This window comes from Aspergillus candidus, assembly GCF_002847045.1.
Source record: "Aspergillus candidus strain CBS 102.13 unplaced genomic scaffold BDW47scaffold_34, whole genome shotgun sequence".
NCBI lineage: Eukaryota > Fungi > Ascomycota > Eurotiomycetes > Eurotiales > Aspergillaceae > Aspergillus > Aspergillus candidus.
Window position 1 is genome coordinate 213,140 of NW_020194039.1, and position 15,064 is coordinate 228,203.

The 15,064-nt window shown below is 49.2% G+C and overlaps 2 protein-coding genes across 2 annotated transcripts; both read left to right on the plus strand.

The window, feature by feature from the left end:
• Window positions 1-4,615: 4,615 nt before the first annotated feature.
• On the plus strand, window positions 4,616-8,026 carry schA (serine/threonine protein kinase SCH9). The gene is made up of 3 exons (XM_024813235.1): window positions 4,616-4,739; window positions 4,824-5,911; window positions 5,981-8,026. The coding sequence occupies exons 1-3, from the start codon at window positions 4,722-4,724 to the stop codon at window positions 7,410-7,412; spliced, it is 2,538 nt and encodes an 845-aa protein (XP_024670586.1). The 5' UTR covers window positions 4,616-4,721; the 3' UTR covers window positions 7,413-8,026.
• Window positions 8,027-11,346: 3,320 nt separating this feature from the next.
• Window positions 11,347-14,809, plus strand: BDW47DRAFT_108457 (uncharacterized protein). Its single transcript, XM_024813236.1, has 2 exons — window positions 11,347-12,119; window positions 12,180-14,809. The coding sequence occupies exons 1-2, from the start codon at window positions 11,695-11,697 to the stop codon at window positions 14,104-14,106; spliced, it is 2,352 nt and encodes a 783-aa protein (XP_024670587.1). The 5' UTR covers window positions 11,347-11,694; the 3' UTR covers window positions 14,107-14,809.
• Window positions 14,810-15,064: the final 255 nt, after the last annotated feature.

Consider the following 15,064-nt stretch of genomic DNA (forward strand, 5'->3'; position numbering starts at 1 on the left):
GGGTTTTAGTAAGGAGCTTCAGCTGCACAGACCCTCGGAAATCATGCCTATGGCGGTTATGACGATGGCACGATGGATTTCATCTCTCACTTGCCTTTTCTAGTTTTAGACAAAAACAGGTTGTCGGAAACTACCCTTCCAGTGAACGACCCTATACGAGGCTATGCAGTACATGCATATAGAATAGAGACGTCGGGAACCCATTCTCCAACCGCGATTTGCAGGCAAGTAGCCGTCACCGATGCAGGATGTCTCCCTATCAGAAAACCAATCGTGATTAGGCAACCTTGGCGAGGATGAAAACTAGGCGGACCCTTCCATTTTCGCGACCAGACAATGCCCAAGGGATAATATTCCCTTGGTTTTGAGTGGTTGATGATCCGAGGAGGGTGCGGGATATGCAACATCAAAATAATAATCGCCGTGTATTAAGGACCGGCATGTGAGTAATAGCAGTAAGCACGAATCAATAGAGGGATTACGATCGGGAATTTTTGTCTGCACGGGAATGACCAAAATGCATGGCGGTCTGATTCGATAATTGGGGAGGTGCATTCCTCGATCTGCATCTATACTGGACAACACCCGACATGGTCGGATGAGATTGCCGTCGAACCAGGCCTCGAAACTATTCCCGTTGCCTGGCATGCATACTTAAATACTCTTGTTGCCTATCTGGCCAGTCCAGCTGGAACTGGCAGCTGCGTTGACATAGGTTACTCTTTTGGGAGCCATGTCACTCCTCCCCGATACTATTACCCACAACGGTAAAGCAGTCCGCTCGGGACCCCGTAAGGTGTGCAGCAAGGAGACCAAAGCTTCCAGATCTCCGCGCCGAGACCCCCAACACCTTCCTGCAAGCTACGTCGGTGAATCTGATCGACTTGTCGGGTAGAGTATATTAGATGGATTCCCTGATTCTCCGTCGAGCACATGCGGTTTTGCCCGACTAGTGACACCCAAACGTGGCTAGAGTGGTGGAAATAAATCTTAGTACTGCGTAGGTATTAGCTGTGAGCAGCTGCCTTGAAACCAGCAAGGCTGCACATCATCGGAGAACCCCTTGAATGAACTAAAAGCAACGCCACGACAGCGAAGCGCCCCAACATTGATTAGAATATCTTCTCGAGATGTCGATGGATCGGTAAGGTGCTCGCGGTAAGGGAATGCGTCTAGACAACAATGAGTTGGTCAAGCTTAGTATCCAATTCGCTAGCATCAGCCCTGTGCCAACTGGGCCTACTTGGCTTGTGTATTGAATGTAATGTCCATGTAGCTGACAAGATAATTCATATACATTGGAAGTGGCACTCGGACAAGAACCCCACCTTCATCTGACTGATAAATCGAATTAACCCGAGTCTTTCCCCGCATATCAATCAGTCGGTCAGTCACGAAAATCAATAACAACCTGCCACCTCGGAATTGCGACAGTTGCGAACTTGCGGTGGGATGTACCCCACCTCTCTGGAGGGGTGAAGGAGGGGAGGAGGTGGCGGAGATGGCGCTTCTGTTCCTCCTCTTAGCTAGTCTTCGGGATTGGATTAGCGTGAGGGGATCAGAAACCGAGCGATGAAAATGGCTCTTGACATGATGCGCAGTTCTCAATCGGTGTATCCATCGGGTTATCTAGCCGGCACTTCTATTGGAAGGTACTTGTTATCATGCTGTGTTCCGTCATTGATAGCGAGTCAGTACTACGGTAGTAACTTTGTAGCTAGCCCTAAGGTTTCGAAACCACGAACTATGAGTATCCATGTGATATATGAAGGTTTTGGAGATTGTACAGAATATGCAACATAAAAAGGCAGAAAATATCCAAAATTCAATCAATGCACAATGAGATGTAGGGTTGCCGCCTTCTTGGTACGGGATTCCAGTGACAGACTTAGACCGTTCCCGGTTCTGAATTACCAGAAGACGAACGGCGAATCCACATGAGGGGGCGACATCCTGCACATGCTGATGATGCTGCTGATACTCATCATCCGACTTTGAATTGCTCTTATTATTATGATCATTCCCCCGACCCTTTTGGTCCCAACAGGGGTGTTGAGGATCATCTGGACTCACTACATCATATCTCAAGTTGTCCAGTTTCACATTCCTGTTGACAACTGAAGCTTGGTCCCTCTCTTTTCGACAGACAGCTGAAGCGCGTCTGTCCCTGTGCGGCATCCTGCATCTGACTTGGCCATTCTTGTGTTCTCTCAAGCCCGAAACTCTTAGTATTATTACTACTTTTTGGATACCATTCTCCACGAACCTGAAATATTAATCATCTTCGATTCCCACCATCGTGGGTATCTTACTTCCTGTTTCCGTGGTATCATGTCCTATCGGTCTCTTGAGGAACCAGGGGAGACCTACCAGTCACCACACTCCCCATTGTAATTTATCATCCATTATCGAAATCCGGCCGGATTCAACCTTGGTCTTGGGACTATACCAGCCCCGGTGGCGATTCTCCAGTCTGGGGGGTTCGCTTATCACGGGGGATCGCCTGCAGGTGGTCTTTGATCCGGGGTTCAGATTGTAACAAATGTATTTAATATTGTAGTATTGCGGTGATTATCATATTATTCCCATGGATTAGTATAATGATTAGTAGATTAGTTATCTATGCTCAGCTTACTCCCGCGTCTCCGGATTACTCTCGTCCACCATTGATACCATCACATCGACCTGATAAAATGCTCCTGTGATACGACACCTTGCCTTCTCATGAACTTGAACTCGGTCGCTTGAATACCACTAGTGATTTTGTTACTTGAGGGATTTTGGGTGATGTTTCTCAAGTATCATTCCAGTATACCCAGCCACAATTGTTAGTAAGTAATCATTATTCATTGCCCCCTCATCCAGCGGTATCAGCGGCAGTTGGGGACTCTCAGCTTTGGGTCTTTTAACGCCACCACGGTCAGGACCACTTTTATTACACTCATGGATACTGAAAAATGGGGGGGGATGAAAAATGGAAATCAAGAGGAATGGAAAAGAATGAAAACTTTGTTCCAATGAGGAATGATTATAATTCTTAGTATTTTTAATTAAAAAAATCGATTTTATTCTTGTCTATTAAATGGATTATTTTATTTTATTCTATTTTATTTTATTGATTCATTTATTATCATTGTCACAGCCTCTTCTATTATTATCCTTTCCTCTTCTCTTTTCCCCTTATTCCTCTCTCTCTATCTTATTCTTCCATTCTAACTCCCTTATCCAAGAGCAAGTGAGTCATCAGTCAATGAATCAAAGAGTGTCCGGGGAAATACCGCAATCTGCCGCCCAATCTTGACGTACGATCTGTTCCTACCTGACCTATCGACTATCACTTTATTGCATGAATTTCATTATAACCCTTTGACCCTAACTGGGCCCGAGTCACTATCATCTATTTGATTTTGAAGTATATGGTTCACTGCGCCCGACTTTCTTCACCCACTGATCCAGTCTACCGTTCACCACCAGCCTTTCAGGTAATTTTGCCCCAGTTTCTTCTGAGTAATCTCCGTTTTCTTCCATTTTCGTCTGCTTTCCCTGGTTTTCCCTCCTTCCCCTCCCCTGTGAAATCATGCTTGTTTAGGTTCCACCGACTCCTTCTTTTCGATCTTCTTTACATCTTCCCTATCATTGTGAACGCAGAACCTTAATCCATGAGCATTTCCCGCTTCAACCCCTCCTCTCTTTCCCATTCCACTGCTATCCGAACCCGATCGGATCCATTCTCCCGCAATCTTCCTTAGTCCGTTCTTCTCCGTCTGAGCTTTTTTTCTCTTCTTTTTTTTTTCTTGATTTTTCCCTCCATATTTTCCGACTCCGCACACAGATCAGTCATCGCACTCCACTAATTCTTCCCTTGACAGTCCCAGTCCAGTTCACCCCACACCCATTTTTCTCTCCGGCTTTGATCGTGTCGCTTTCTGATTTTCGACTTGTGGTGGAGGCTTTCAACTGGATCCTGATGGAAATATAATCATGGCTGCTGCTCAAAGTGGAACTGAGTTGCATGGTGATGTCGACTTGAATCGGCCAAACCAACAAATGTGAGTCAGCCAAGTTCGCTGAATCCGAGAGAAGATGCGAATGTACTTCGTTGTTTTTTTTTTCTTTCTTTTTCTGTATCTCCCTTTGTTTCAACCCTTGTTCTGGTCGGGTGTTATACGAAACGTGCATATCTACCTGAAATTGGTGCGATTCGCTGGCACTGCAGCTGGCAGGCTTCGCTCACACCCTCCCCGGGGTTTGGCTCCTGCTTTGCTGTCCATGGATCGTGTCGCATTGGGTGAAGCAATCCTTGACAGCCACCTCAGTCTCATTTGTTGCCTCCTGAGGATCAGCCCGTCAGGCGTGCTGAGGCTGAGCCGTTTGGTTGTCATGACTTCTGGCCTTGTCTGACTGGACTCTTTTTTTGCCTCTTCCCTGTGGCTACCTGCCTCATACCTTTTTTGCCTGTCTTTCATTGTGACTCGACCTCGCTGGCCTTTTCTTCACCTTCTCTTTTTCTTTTTCCTTTTTATCACCCCCGCCCACATACCACTGAGCATTCTCCCTGCAGATGCATTGTGTTACTACGATTTTCAACTACGGCAATGGCTTACTTTTCTATTAGCAACGGCCCGCGGGACGACGACAGTCAAAGTGGTTCCAACAGCCCCAGTCCAACGGGGATCACGACTCCTCATCCGGATCCGTCAGATAAACGTTTACCATCCTTAATGCCCAGCTACCTACAGGTTGGTCTTCCTCTCGATGCTAGACTCCCTCCCCCCACTGCACGACTCCTCCCTTCTGAACCTTCGTCTGCGCGCGATATGCAGCCGAAAGCGCTTGTCACAGGGACACGGGATGACCAGAGTTCTGGGCATACCTCCTCGCCCTCGGGGTCCTTCGTTATGATGGAGCGGAACGATGCTCTTGGAGCCACGTCGTCCCTAGCTCCATCGGACAGGAAGTTTGACGATGCCGAGGATCTGGCACCTGACGCCCTACCCCCCACCACGAACCTTCCTACTCCTCCCTATTGTTCCGCTTGTTCCCTTCTTCAGAAAGAGCCGGACCAACCTGATTCGGAGTCCTCATTGGCGGATAAGGGGGTAGGATCCATTTTCAATACCCTCAAGAACTACCTTACTCCAGCCGCGAGCACTCCCCCGTCCTCTGAACCTCAATCCCGCCATCGTCAACACTCCCTCCCAGTCTCCAGTATCTCGGACGACCCCGTCCTTGCATCCCATTTCTCCAACCCTTCTCTCCTCTCCGCGGCAGATGCGCTGTGTCTGCCGGAAGCCCCCCTCCTTAACCACGAGCAACCTCACGTCTCCTTGTCTTCTGAGAATCTCGCGAAGCTAACTGGCAATGTGACCGACCTTTCGATCATGAAGAATACCCCGCCTCTCACCCCACGGGCCATGTCCAATGAAGGCTCTCAACCGGAGAAGCAGCCGCCACCGACCTCCTCTCCGCGTCCCTCGGAACCAGCGCGAACCGGCTCGAATGAGATGGACGATAGCAGCTCCACATCCACAGATGAAATTTCCGGCAAGCTCAACGAGGCATTTCCTCCCGAACCCTCCAGCTCTCCGCAGCCGGGTCCGCCCGTTGCCTCGCAGAAGGGTAAACTCTATGTGAAGATCTCGGAGGCCCGGGGACTCCGTCCCGGCTTTGACCCGTACGTGGTCTGCGTCTTTGAGTGGAATGAAGTCATCTCGAAGAGTGCCCAAGATGAGGAAGAAGCGTCCCTCGAGCGACAGCACAAGGAACAGGAGAGGACCGCCCGCGAATCCGGTCGCCCCATGGCTATCCCGATGAAGAGTCGCCAAAGCAGCAACAATAGCTCAATGGAGGCTCCGGACCACCGTGGGCGGGCTCCAGTCACCGCACCTCATTGGAATCACGAGTCTGTTTTGTATGTTTTTCCATCCTTCTTCATCCAGTTTCTGTAACAGTGTGGCTGACTCCAACTTCCCTCGCTCAGTGATGTGTTTGGTGACCAGTCCGAAATCGATGTCTGCGTGTATGACCGCAACAACCAGGAGGCTTTCCTCGGCCACGTTCGTCTGTGTGTCAATCTCAAGGAAGAAAATGGCCGACTGGAAGGGTGGTTCCCGCTCTCCGGCCGCGGTGCAGGCGATGCTCAGGTGTCCGGAGAAATCTACTTGGAGATGCGGTTTGAGCAGACCGAGAAGAAGCAGGTGGGACCGAATGATTTCCAGGTCCTGAAGCTTATTGGCAAGGGCACCTTTGGCCAAGTTTACCAAGTCAAGAAGAAGGACACGCACCGGATTTACGCCATGAAGGTCTTGTCTAAGAAGGTGATCATCCAGAAGAAAGAGGTGGCGCACACTCTGGGCGAGCGGAATATCTTGGTGCGGACGGCCATGACGGCCTCTCCGTTCATAGTCGGGCTCAAGTTCTCGTTCCAAACCCCAACCGACCTATACCTGGTGACCGATTACATGTCCGGTGGCGAGCTCTTTTGGCACCTGCAAAAGGAAGGCCGCTTCCAAGAAGCCCGCGCCAAATTTTACATCGCCGAACTGATCCTCGCCCTCCAGCATCTTCATGACCACGACATCGTATATCGGGATCTTAAGCCGGAGAACATCCTGCTTGATGCGAACGGGCACATTGCGCTCTGCGATTTTGGCCTTTCCAAGGCGAACCTGACCCAGAACGATACCACAAACACCTTCTGCGGGACGACCGAATACTTGGCGCCGGAGGTGTTGCTGGACGAGCAAGGGTATACCAAGATGGTCGATTTCTGGTCCCTCGGTGTTCTCGTTTTCGAAATGTGCTGTGGGTGGAGCCCCTTCTACGCAGAAGACACGCAGCAGATGTACAAGAACATTGCGTTTGGCAAGGTCCGGTTCCCCCGGGATGCGCTTAGCACCGAGGGACGGAATTTCGTCAAGGGTCTTCTCAACCGGAATCCGAAGCACCGACTGGGAGCCAAAGGCGATGCCAAGGAACTCATGGCGCACCCATTCTTTGACGATGTCGACTGGGACGTGCTGTGCCGCAAGGAGGTCATTCCCCCGTTCAAGCCGAAGCTCAAGTCGGATACCGACACGTCCAACTTCGACCCCGAATTCACAAACGCCCTTGACAACAACAGCTCGCTGAATCACCACGCTGCTGCCATCGCCAACAGCTTTATGCCTGCCTCGACACCTCTATCGCCTGGGATGCAGGCCAACTTCAAAGGGTTCACCTTCAGCAATGAGAGTTCTATCGAGCACCATTTCAAGAACGAAACCGGCGATCACATGGACGAGGACCCGGAATCGTGGCAGCGCTCCCAGCGGGCCAAGGGTACTCATGATCACCGCATGAGTGGCGTGCAGAAGACGAACGAGGGTGGTGAGCCTGGTATCTTTAACGTTGATGACAATTTTGACATGTGATTATGTCTGCATGATAAAGGAGTTGTGATTTCTTTCTGCATATATCCCTTGTTTTGTTTTGTACATGCCTCATGCCTCATAAATGAGCTTCGCAATTTGGTCTGCATTCGCTCGTCAGCTGGCTCATGTAATCTCTCTTCATCTTCTTTTCTCCCATTCTCCCATTTTTCCTTTACATTTATGGATGGCAACGGAATTTCCTTATCTCATTCTTCTGGTCTTGTTTTCCCACGAATCATCCGTCTGGATAGATTGGATATTCCCCACCAGTCAACTGTTTCCCAGATGCATTATGCACTTTTGCAAACACGGAGTTTTCTTCTTTCCTGGCCCGGCCAATTCCATTGTTTTCCAGTGGCTTCTATCCCTGCCATTGATCTACGTACAGTTTCTGCAGACTCGGCTTTTACACCCATTGAACTTGTCCGTTCTCATCCTTCTTAAGCGATGTGATTGGATAGGTTGGATGTGATGGACTACCTATCATCTGATACAGGGTAGTGTAAGTGGTGGCGTTTTCGGGTATGGCGCTGGAGGTACCTAGCTAGTTTGTTGGATGGTGATGATTGTTTGGATGAGCTAGTTATGGATAACAATGTGCATCATGGATTTGCATTCGAATCATCATTCAAGTCTGTTTTATTTGTAGATGATTAATTTTGCCAAGTGTCACTTGGAATGTACTCTGAAATTAGGTATCGGAAATAGGACCACTTCGCTATGACAACTATGACGGTCGTAAAATGATGGTTCCATACCTGGTAGAAGACCACCTATTTATACCAATATATATATATAGAAATAACAAGTTAAATAGTACAATCCCGACAACTAGGTAACTCGTATCCAGCAGGTTAACAATGTCATATACGAAAGTTGACCTCGTGTTACATGTGTCATCTCACTTGATTTGATAATAGTACGAGGATTATATATTTGCTCTTTTTGGCCAAGGTTATACTAATAAGTATGTCTGAAAAAAACAACAAAAAAAAAGGAACAGAAAAAAGAAACAGGGGTATACTCACTCACTATTTGAAATTAACTTTATATATCGAATACTCAAGTAAATAGTGTATTGTGTGGAGTGATAATTGATTCTAGTTAAAGTACGGAGTATATATGAATCAAACTACTTGTATGTGTGTGAGTGGCCTGAATATATACACGGCTTAGGTGATGACCTCGGGAATAAATATGTCCAGATTAGGCAGTGCAATTCTGAACTGGATAGCACGAACTACAAAGGTAGTATTATGGCCCTGCCTGTTCTCCTCAAGGTCCGGGTTCCCTTCTTTTCCCTTTATGACTAGTCTCGGGAACGCAATGGTTCTATAGCCCTTGGTGTGTATGGATGTAAACAATAAGTTAGATGACAAACGTCAGCCACCGTGCACGAACGAGCAATGATAGGTGGTTGGGGGCGGGAAAACCCCCTGTCTTATCCTTGTAGGTTCGTGACCTTCACTTGCTTTGCTTTGGGGTTGTAGTGTAGTCATAATTGAATTATTAAGCGATCTATTTTTGGTTTTATGGTTACCTGGCGAAGGATTTGCCCTATCTGTGTTTTTGTACTTTGTACGTGTGTGTATGTTTCCCCCTGAGGGAGGAGGATAGTCAGGTTAATAATGGGCAGGTAAATAACTACTGATGTTTAGGACCTCGGGGAGAACAAGGGGCGGAATGAAGAAAGAAGAAAGGAGTCCACGTCCCACGTGTGCAACCTGCATGCGTCGATTGCCTAAGAGAATCAAACACTGGCTCGCTATGGCTGGGAAAGTCTGTTTTCCCGGGGCTTGAGTTTATTGGATGGAATGGCATCATTCCACATATGTAGGGTGCTTGTTCTGGAAAGGTGTTCTGTAGGTAGGATTTGGTTAATATGTAGTTACCGAGATTGTAGTAATCTACGGTGCAATTAGGAGGTCGTGTTATATATAGTAGGAGTTTGTATGCTGTCTTAGAATTTCATTTATTACTTACGTATACATGTTTTGTTGTTTCATTGGGAGAGTGTCTATTACTTGAGAAATGGAGTGTGTCTCACTGTTCATGTTTTGTTCGTCTAGGACTCGAAGGAAGGAAGGAAAAATTTTGATCAGAGTCACTTCTGCCGGTGTTAAGACGGAGTACCGTGGGAAGACCGCTTGGTCCACTTGTCAATCACCACACCGTTCAGTTTCATGTACGTCAGTCTTCGATGGCAAGGAACGTGCTCCTTCACGTCCTGATCTCAATCCGAACCGCCTCCCAAGGTCTTTCCGGCTGTTAGGGGCTACATAAACCTACTCTGTTCTCCCCTGTGGCGGGGTGTTCAAGAGTGGACTCAGCTTCCTGATCATGACCCACACCGGATATGATACGCCCACTTGATACGACTCGATGAACGGCGCTCGTGTTTCACAATCAGCCCTAGGCACTATGCGGTTCACTGGAGACTGGCGCTGCAGATAGTTATCTCGCACTGCATGCACTGGTCGGGGTGGCGGGGTCCACTATTCCATGACCATCCCCATTTCTGATGTCGATCTTGGGGGGGGAAGGGGGGATGAGGAGAGGTTGATATTTGATTTTCATGTTACGGCAAGTATCAATGGGCGTTCTGTGCGGGTTTGCTTAACTTATGGATGGGCTGGCAGGGATTGATAGTACTTTAGTATACCGAGTCAGGAATTTGAGACAAACCCATCCAATTGATTGCATTGATGCCGGGGATTGATTGACGTGAGAGACAGAGCACCAATCAGCGGGTGTTCTTGTACAGGGTCTCACCCCATCGTTCGAACCGAATGGTGTGGTTGGGAGAGGGACGGATCCTGCAAAGATTGATCCGTGATGGCTGTGTCTCGTTGCTCCGATTGAAACATACTGAGTAGGACTCTCCGAGTATTACACTCCTCGAGTATTGTCAAGTAATACGTAGGGGAGTGAGGGCTCGAAGACTGAGAGGAGAAGAAAAGGGGTTCGCCAAGGGATATTACTACTAATTAGTCATGCGCAGAAGTGAACGGCCTGAATGGGGCCTAGCGTCAGGAACAGCACACTAAGCCCAAAGGAGGAATGATCCCACGGGTTTGCAAACAGGTGACTTGGGGCAGTTCGGATTCAGTTTCTTCTTTTTCCCCTTCCCAGCCTCCGTTACTCACCTTACCTTGGGCTCGTCCCTGGCGTCATGGGAATGGCAATAGTCTCAAAGTCTCTCGCGTCCGTGGGCTAGTGCCATGCCCCAGTCTCTTGACGGCATGCTTGTTCAACCTCCATGAGAAAATAATCACCCAGAATTGCGGAGTCAAAGCTCACATCTTTACTGATTTGGGTTTATGCCAACTACCCGCCCATCCTTTCTCAAGAGGACTAACTCTCCAACTAACGCTTTAGTCCCGCTACGGTTCTTTTCCCCTATTGCTCTTTCTGTTTTAATCATATCCCTTTTAGACAAAACCTTTGGAAGACTCTCTTTCGCCATTGGGGATAGGATATCTCGCGACGCCTCCTGATAGCGGTGAGGACACACCTGCACGAGCTGCCTACACACTGTCGTTGCCTGTCCAAGGGGCCCCATTTGGCACGAGTGTCGGTGACACACCCTCACCAGACGACACAGTGCTTACAGAAGAGCAAATCCAAGATCATCATTCCTTTTGTGGGGAGGATCGGCCGTCCGATGCCGTCCCATCCCCTTTAGCCCGCTTCGTCTAAACTCAACCCAGCAGTTGGCGTGCCTGTGGGATGCCCTCGAAACGCGATTTTGCATGAAAGAGCCCTGGGTTAAGCTCCTTTTGGACTCACTAGTTCACCATGTTCTTGCCTGCTTGTAGTCAAACCCGCGCTTTGTTCCCCTCGTTTTTCATCCCATAATCAAATCCTAAAATAGCCTTGTCTTTCCTTTTTCTTCTTTAACTATCAACCATTTAGTTTTATTCATACATACATACACACGTACATACATTCTTTTCTTTTTTGGTCTTTTTATTCCTGTCTGGAACACTCTTTGGTCCGTGGGATCGAGTATATCAAACCTTTTCCCTATCTTTTCTCTCTTTATCTTTTATTTTATTTTTTGGTTGTCATATATCATTGTTTTTTTTGGGTTTCTATCCGTACATACCGACCAAACACTTCAGCATTCTTCCCCTGTCGCCCATCCTTTTCTCCACTCATTTACCTTTTTTCTCTCCTTTCTCTTCCTCGTTCTCTATCAAAGGTCGCCATCTTCCTCTGCCCGCCCTTGCTTGCTCGAGTCCGGTCTTGATGTCCCTCAAATGCGAATCAAGGGTTCACGATGAACGCTGTCGCTAGTAGACCAGAGAACCCGGCCGTTGCTTACACGCCAATCGCCGATCAGCCAGAATACGCGCAGAACTACAAGGACGCTGGATTTGGCGCACCGGCTCAGCCAGTTTCCTCTCGATCCTCCTCCGTTTCCTCCTTCAAAACCAACTACAGTGCCTCGACCGCACCCACTGCCTACTCTCCGACCCCGTCTACCTTGTCGTATCGACAATGCGATTCTGCGGCCTCCCTGGATAAGATCCTCGAATCCATTTTCAAACGTGTCCCCCAAGAAGTATACGAAAACATCATAGACCAGCTTGAAATCCTGCACACTGGGTCGTGCCAATCGGGATGTGTAACGTGCTTCCAGCGGGATTTGCATGCGTTGTCTTTGACATGCCGACCTTGGGAAAAGGCAGTTCGCGCTCGACTGTGAGTTGGTTGGTTGCTGTGCGTCGAAGAAGACATGCTGACTGAAATGACACTCGTTAGATACAATCGGATTCACATAGTCGGGAATGATTCGCCAGCCCAGCTGAAGAAATACAAACTAAAGCGGGGAAGCCGCTTGAAGCTTCTCCGACGCACGCTCCGGGAGAGGAAGTTGCTGGCCAACCTCGTCCTGGAGCTGCGCGTACCGCAGATGGATTTGCTGTTCACCACGAGCAAACACAGCACCCAATGGCAGGAATATCGAGATTTGGTTGCCTCCGTCGTCATGGTCTGCCCGAACCTGGAGCGACTGATGGGCCTGAGCATCCCGTATCACCACGAATTCGACCGACTGACGCACGCATTATCGACCAGGCGCAAGTTGAAGGAGCATACCTGGATTTTGGGAGAAGCCCCCGAGGTGTCGGAGGATTCCCCTCGCAGCACGTCGTGCCCGGGGAGTTTGGGACCGCTGCAGATGTTTGAGTTTCTGGACTATCATGCTTCTTGGACGAACTTGGAAACCCTGATGCTCTACGCCCTGAACGAGAAGAGTGCGCTTGAGCCGAGTCTCTTTCTTCGCATGTTCAACTTGCTCCCCTCGCTTCGCAACCTCTGCATCTCCAACTTCAACGACGACGCCTTTGGCGATAGTGCCCTATTGTGCCTGCCGCCGCTGGAGTCCCTTCGACTGGAGTCCCTGCCCGGTGTCACAGATACTGGCCTTACACAGTACACCTCGCGTCCGGAGTCGGGTTCACTCAAGTCATTCACCCTCATTGAACAGGATATCGATTCGCTGCTTGTGATCTCCAAGATCTTGTCATCCCTGCGTCATTTGGAGCGGTTCAAGTTTGTTCAGACAAACCGATGTCCCACTTTGAGTGTCGATGGGATCGTTTTTCAACCGATCCTTGCGTCGTCCAGCCTCAAGTACCTGCATTGGGATGTCGCCTGCCCTAACCCCGGTACCGCACTCACTAAGTTCGACTCGGCCCCCTTCGCCAAACCACCGAAGCACGTGGACACGCCGAATTCCCATCTTGCCCAAAGCATACTGTCGGCGGGCTTTCCCAACCTCGAAGCCCTTCGCGCCCCGTCCGATATCGAGCCCCCGGGTGTGCTCCAGAACGTTTGTCGGCCGATTCCCAGCGGACAAGCCCTGCTCCAGCCCGACCGATACAGCCTTCCGCGCAGCTCCCATGGATCCGTGAACACCCGGCCATTGGCTCTGCCTGCAGGGAACAACTTGACATCGGCACGGATCCGCGCCCAGACCTTCATTGACATGGCAGCGAAAGATACGGAAACGGGACTGAGGGTACTCATCGACGATCATTCGGACTCGTTCGTGCCTGATGTTGCTCTGGAGACCATGTCGGATGACGAACTGGAGAACATGGAAATGAACCAACTTGGAGAGTGGCGAACCCGGAAACAGCCCAGGGATGACCTCGAGTTTATGGAAGAACCGGAAGGCCCCTTGATCGTGTATGACTCGCGCATGCCCGCCTATATGGGCCGCACCGGATGCAAGGTCGGTGGAAACGGCGTGTCGATCCCGCGTCTCGTCCTTCGCCCCGATCTCCCCGGCCAGGAGGCGGACGGGGGTCTGCTCGGCTGGAAGCAAATTCTGGCCACCAATCAGTCGTTAACATATGCGGCGGGCGTCGGAGTGAATTGCTTTGGCAACAAAGGTGGTGTCATCCCGCCTCCGGAGGAGCCCCCGTCTCCAGCGTCAACAACCGCCTCCCGGTTCGGCTGGGGCAGTCTCGGCAGCCGCTCGACGATGGGCACAAGTCCCAATACGCCGACAACGCCAATCACTCCGATGAGCCCTTCATCGATGTCGGCCTTGCCTTGGGAGAAAGACAGCTGCACTGGATCCTGGAATTACAGCCACAAGAGTGGTCGAGATTGGTGGTTTCACATGGAGCGAGAGCGTCCCAAGAAAGTCGAGGCCATTGATGTGAAACAGCTGTTTTAACCAGCATGATCTGACGGCTTGCTCCCATAATGCCTCTCCCTCCCATCTCGACTTTACGGTTACATGCCTTTCTTCAACTCCTTCGTTTCTTTAATTATCCCAATCAACAATGCACGGAATACGCGGCCCCAGACGCGTCAAAACGGTGTTTACGGACGGACTGGACGATTCTCCTTCAACGTATAGCTATGGAACGTCTCATCTCCCTTTCAGTCATTCCATCGGCCATCTTGCATAATGACATCGGAGACGGGGACCGGTGTCCCTTTTCCGAAATTTTTATTCAATCTCGGACCTACATAATAATCTACCCTCGGCAAAAGAGGAGAGAGACGTCTCTTCCCTCTGCTTTCTTTCTCTTTCTCTTTCTTTGATTGCTTTTCTCCATGGCGCTTTGACAAACGGTGGAATCACGGGGCGCAGTTATATATCCTCTTCGTTTTTTTTCTGCTCTTTCACCCCTCTTTATTTGTTTGTTTTCCCTTCTTTAATTTTCTTGAGTATATATGAAGTCTCTGTCTGTATCTATTGTGAGGCTCTTCCCTGTCGTTTTTACCCTCTTCTCTTGTTTCCTTCAAAGACTTGTATCTGGGTTCGTTCGCTAGTCCAGATATTTGTACAGTATACTCCACAGAACCCGTTACTGGGGATCGAGTTAGTACATAATACATCGTTCGGTGGATGTGGGAGAATGCCTCTGGTTAGGCTGTTTCTTCATCTGCTGGATAGTTATATTTGTTAATTTGCATGGATCTTACCAAGTAGTCAAGCAGAGCTATACATCTTTACATAGTAGCAGTCTAGAGTTCCATATAAATCCATGCTGCTGGTATATTAGAATGTTGTCCATCGCTTGACGTAGTCTGCGATAAGCAGCTGATCAGCTATGCCCGATCGTACGGACCAAGACTTTCTCCGGCTTCCATTGTTGACCCCACTCGGCTTCATTTTTCATACT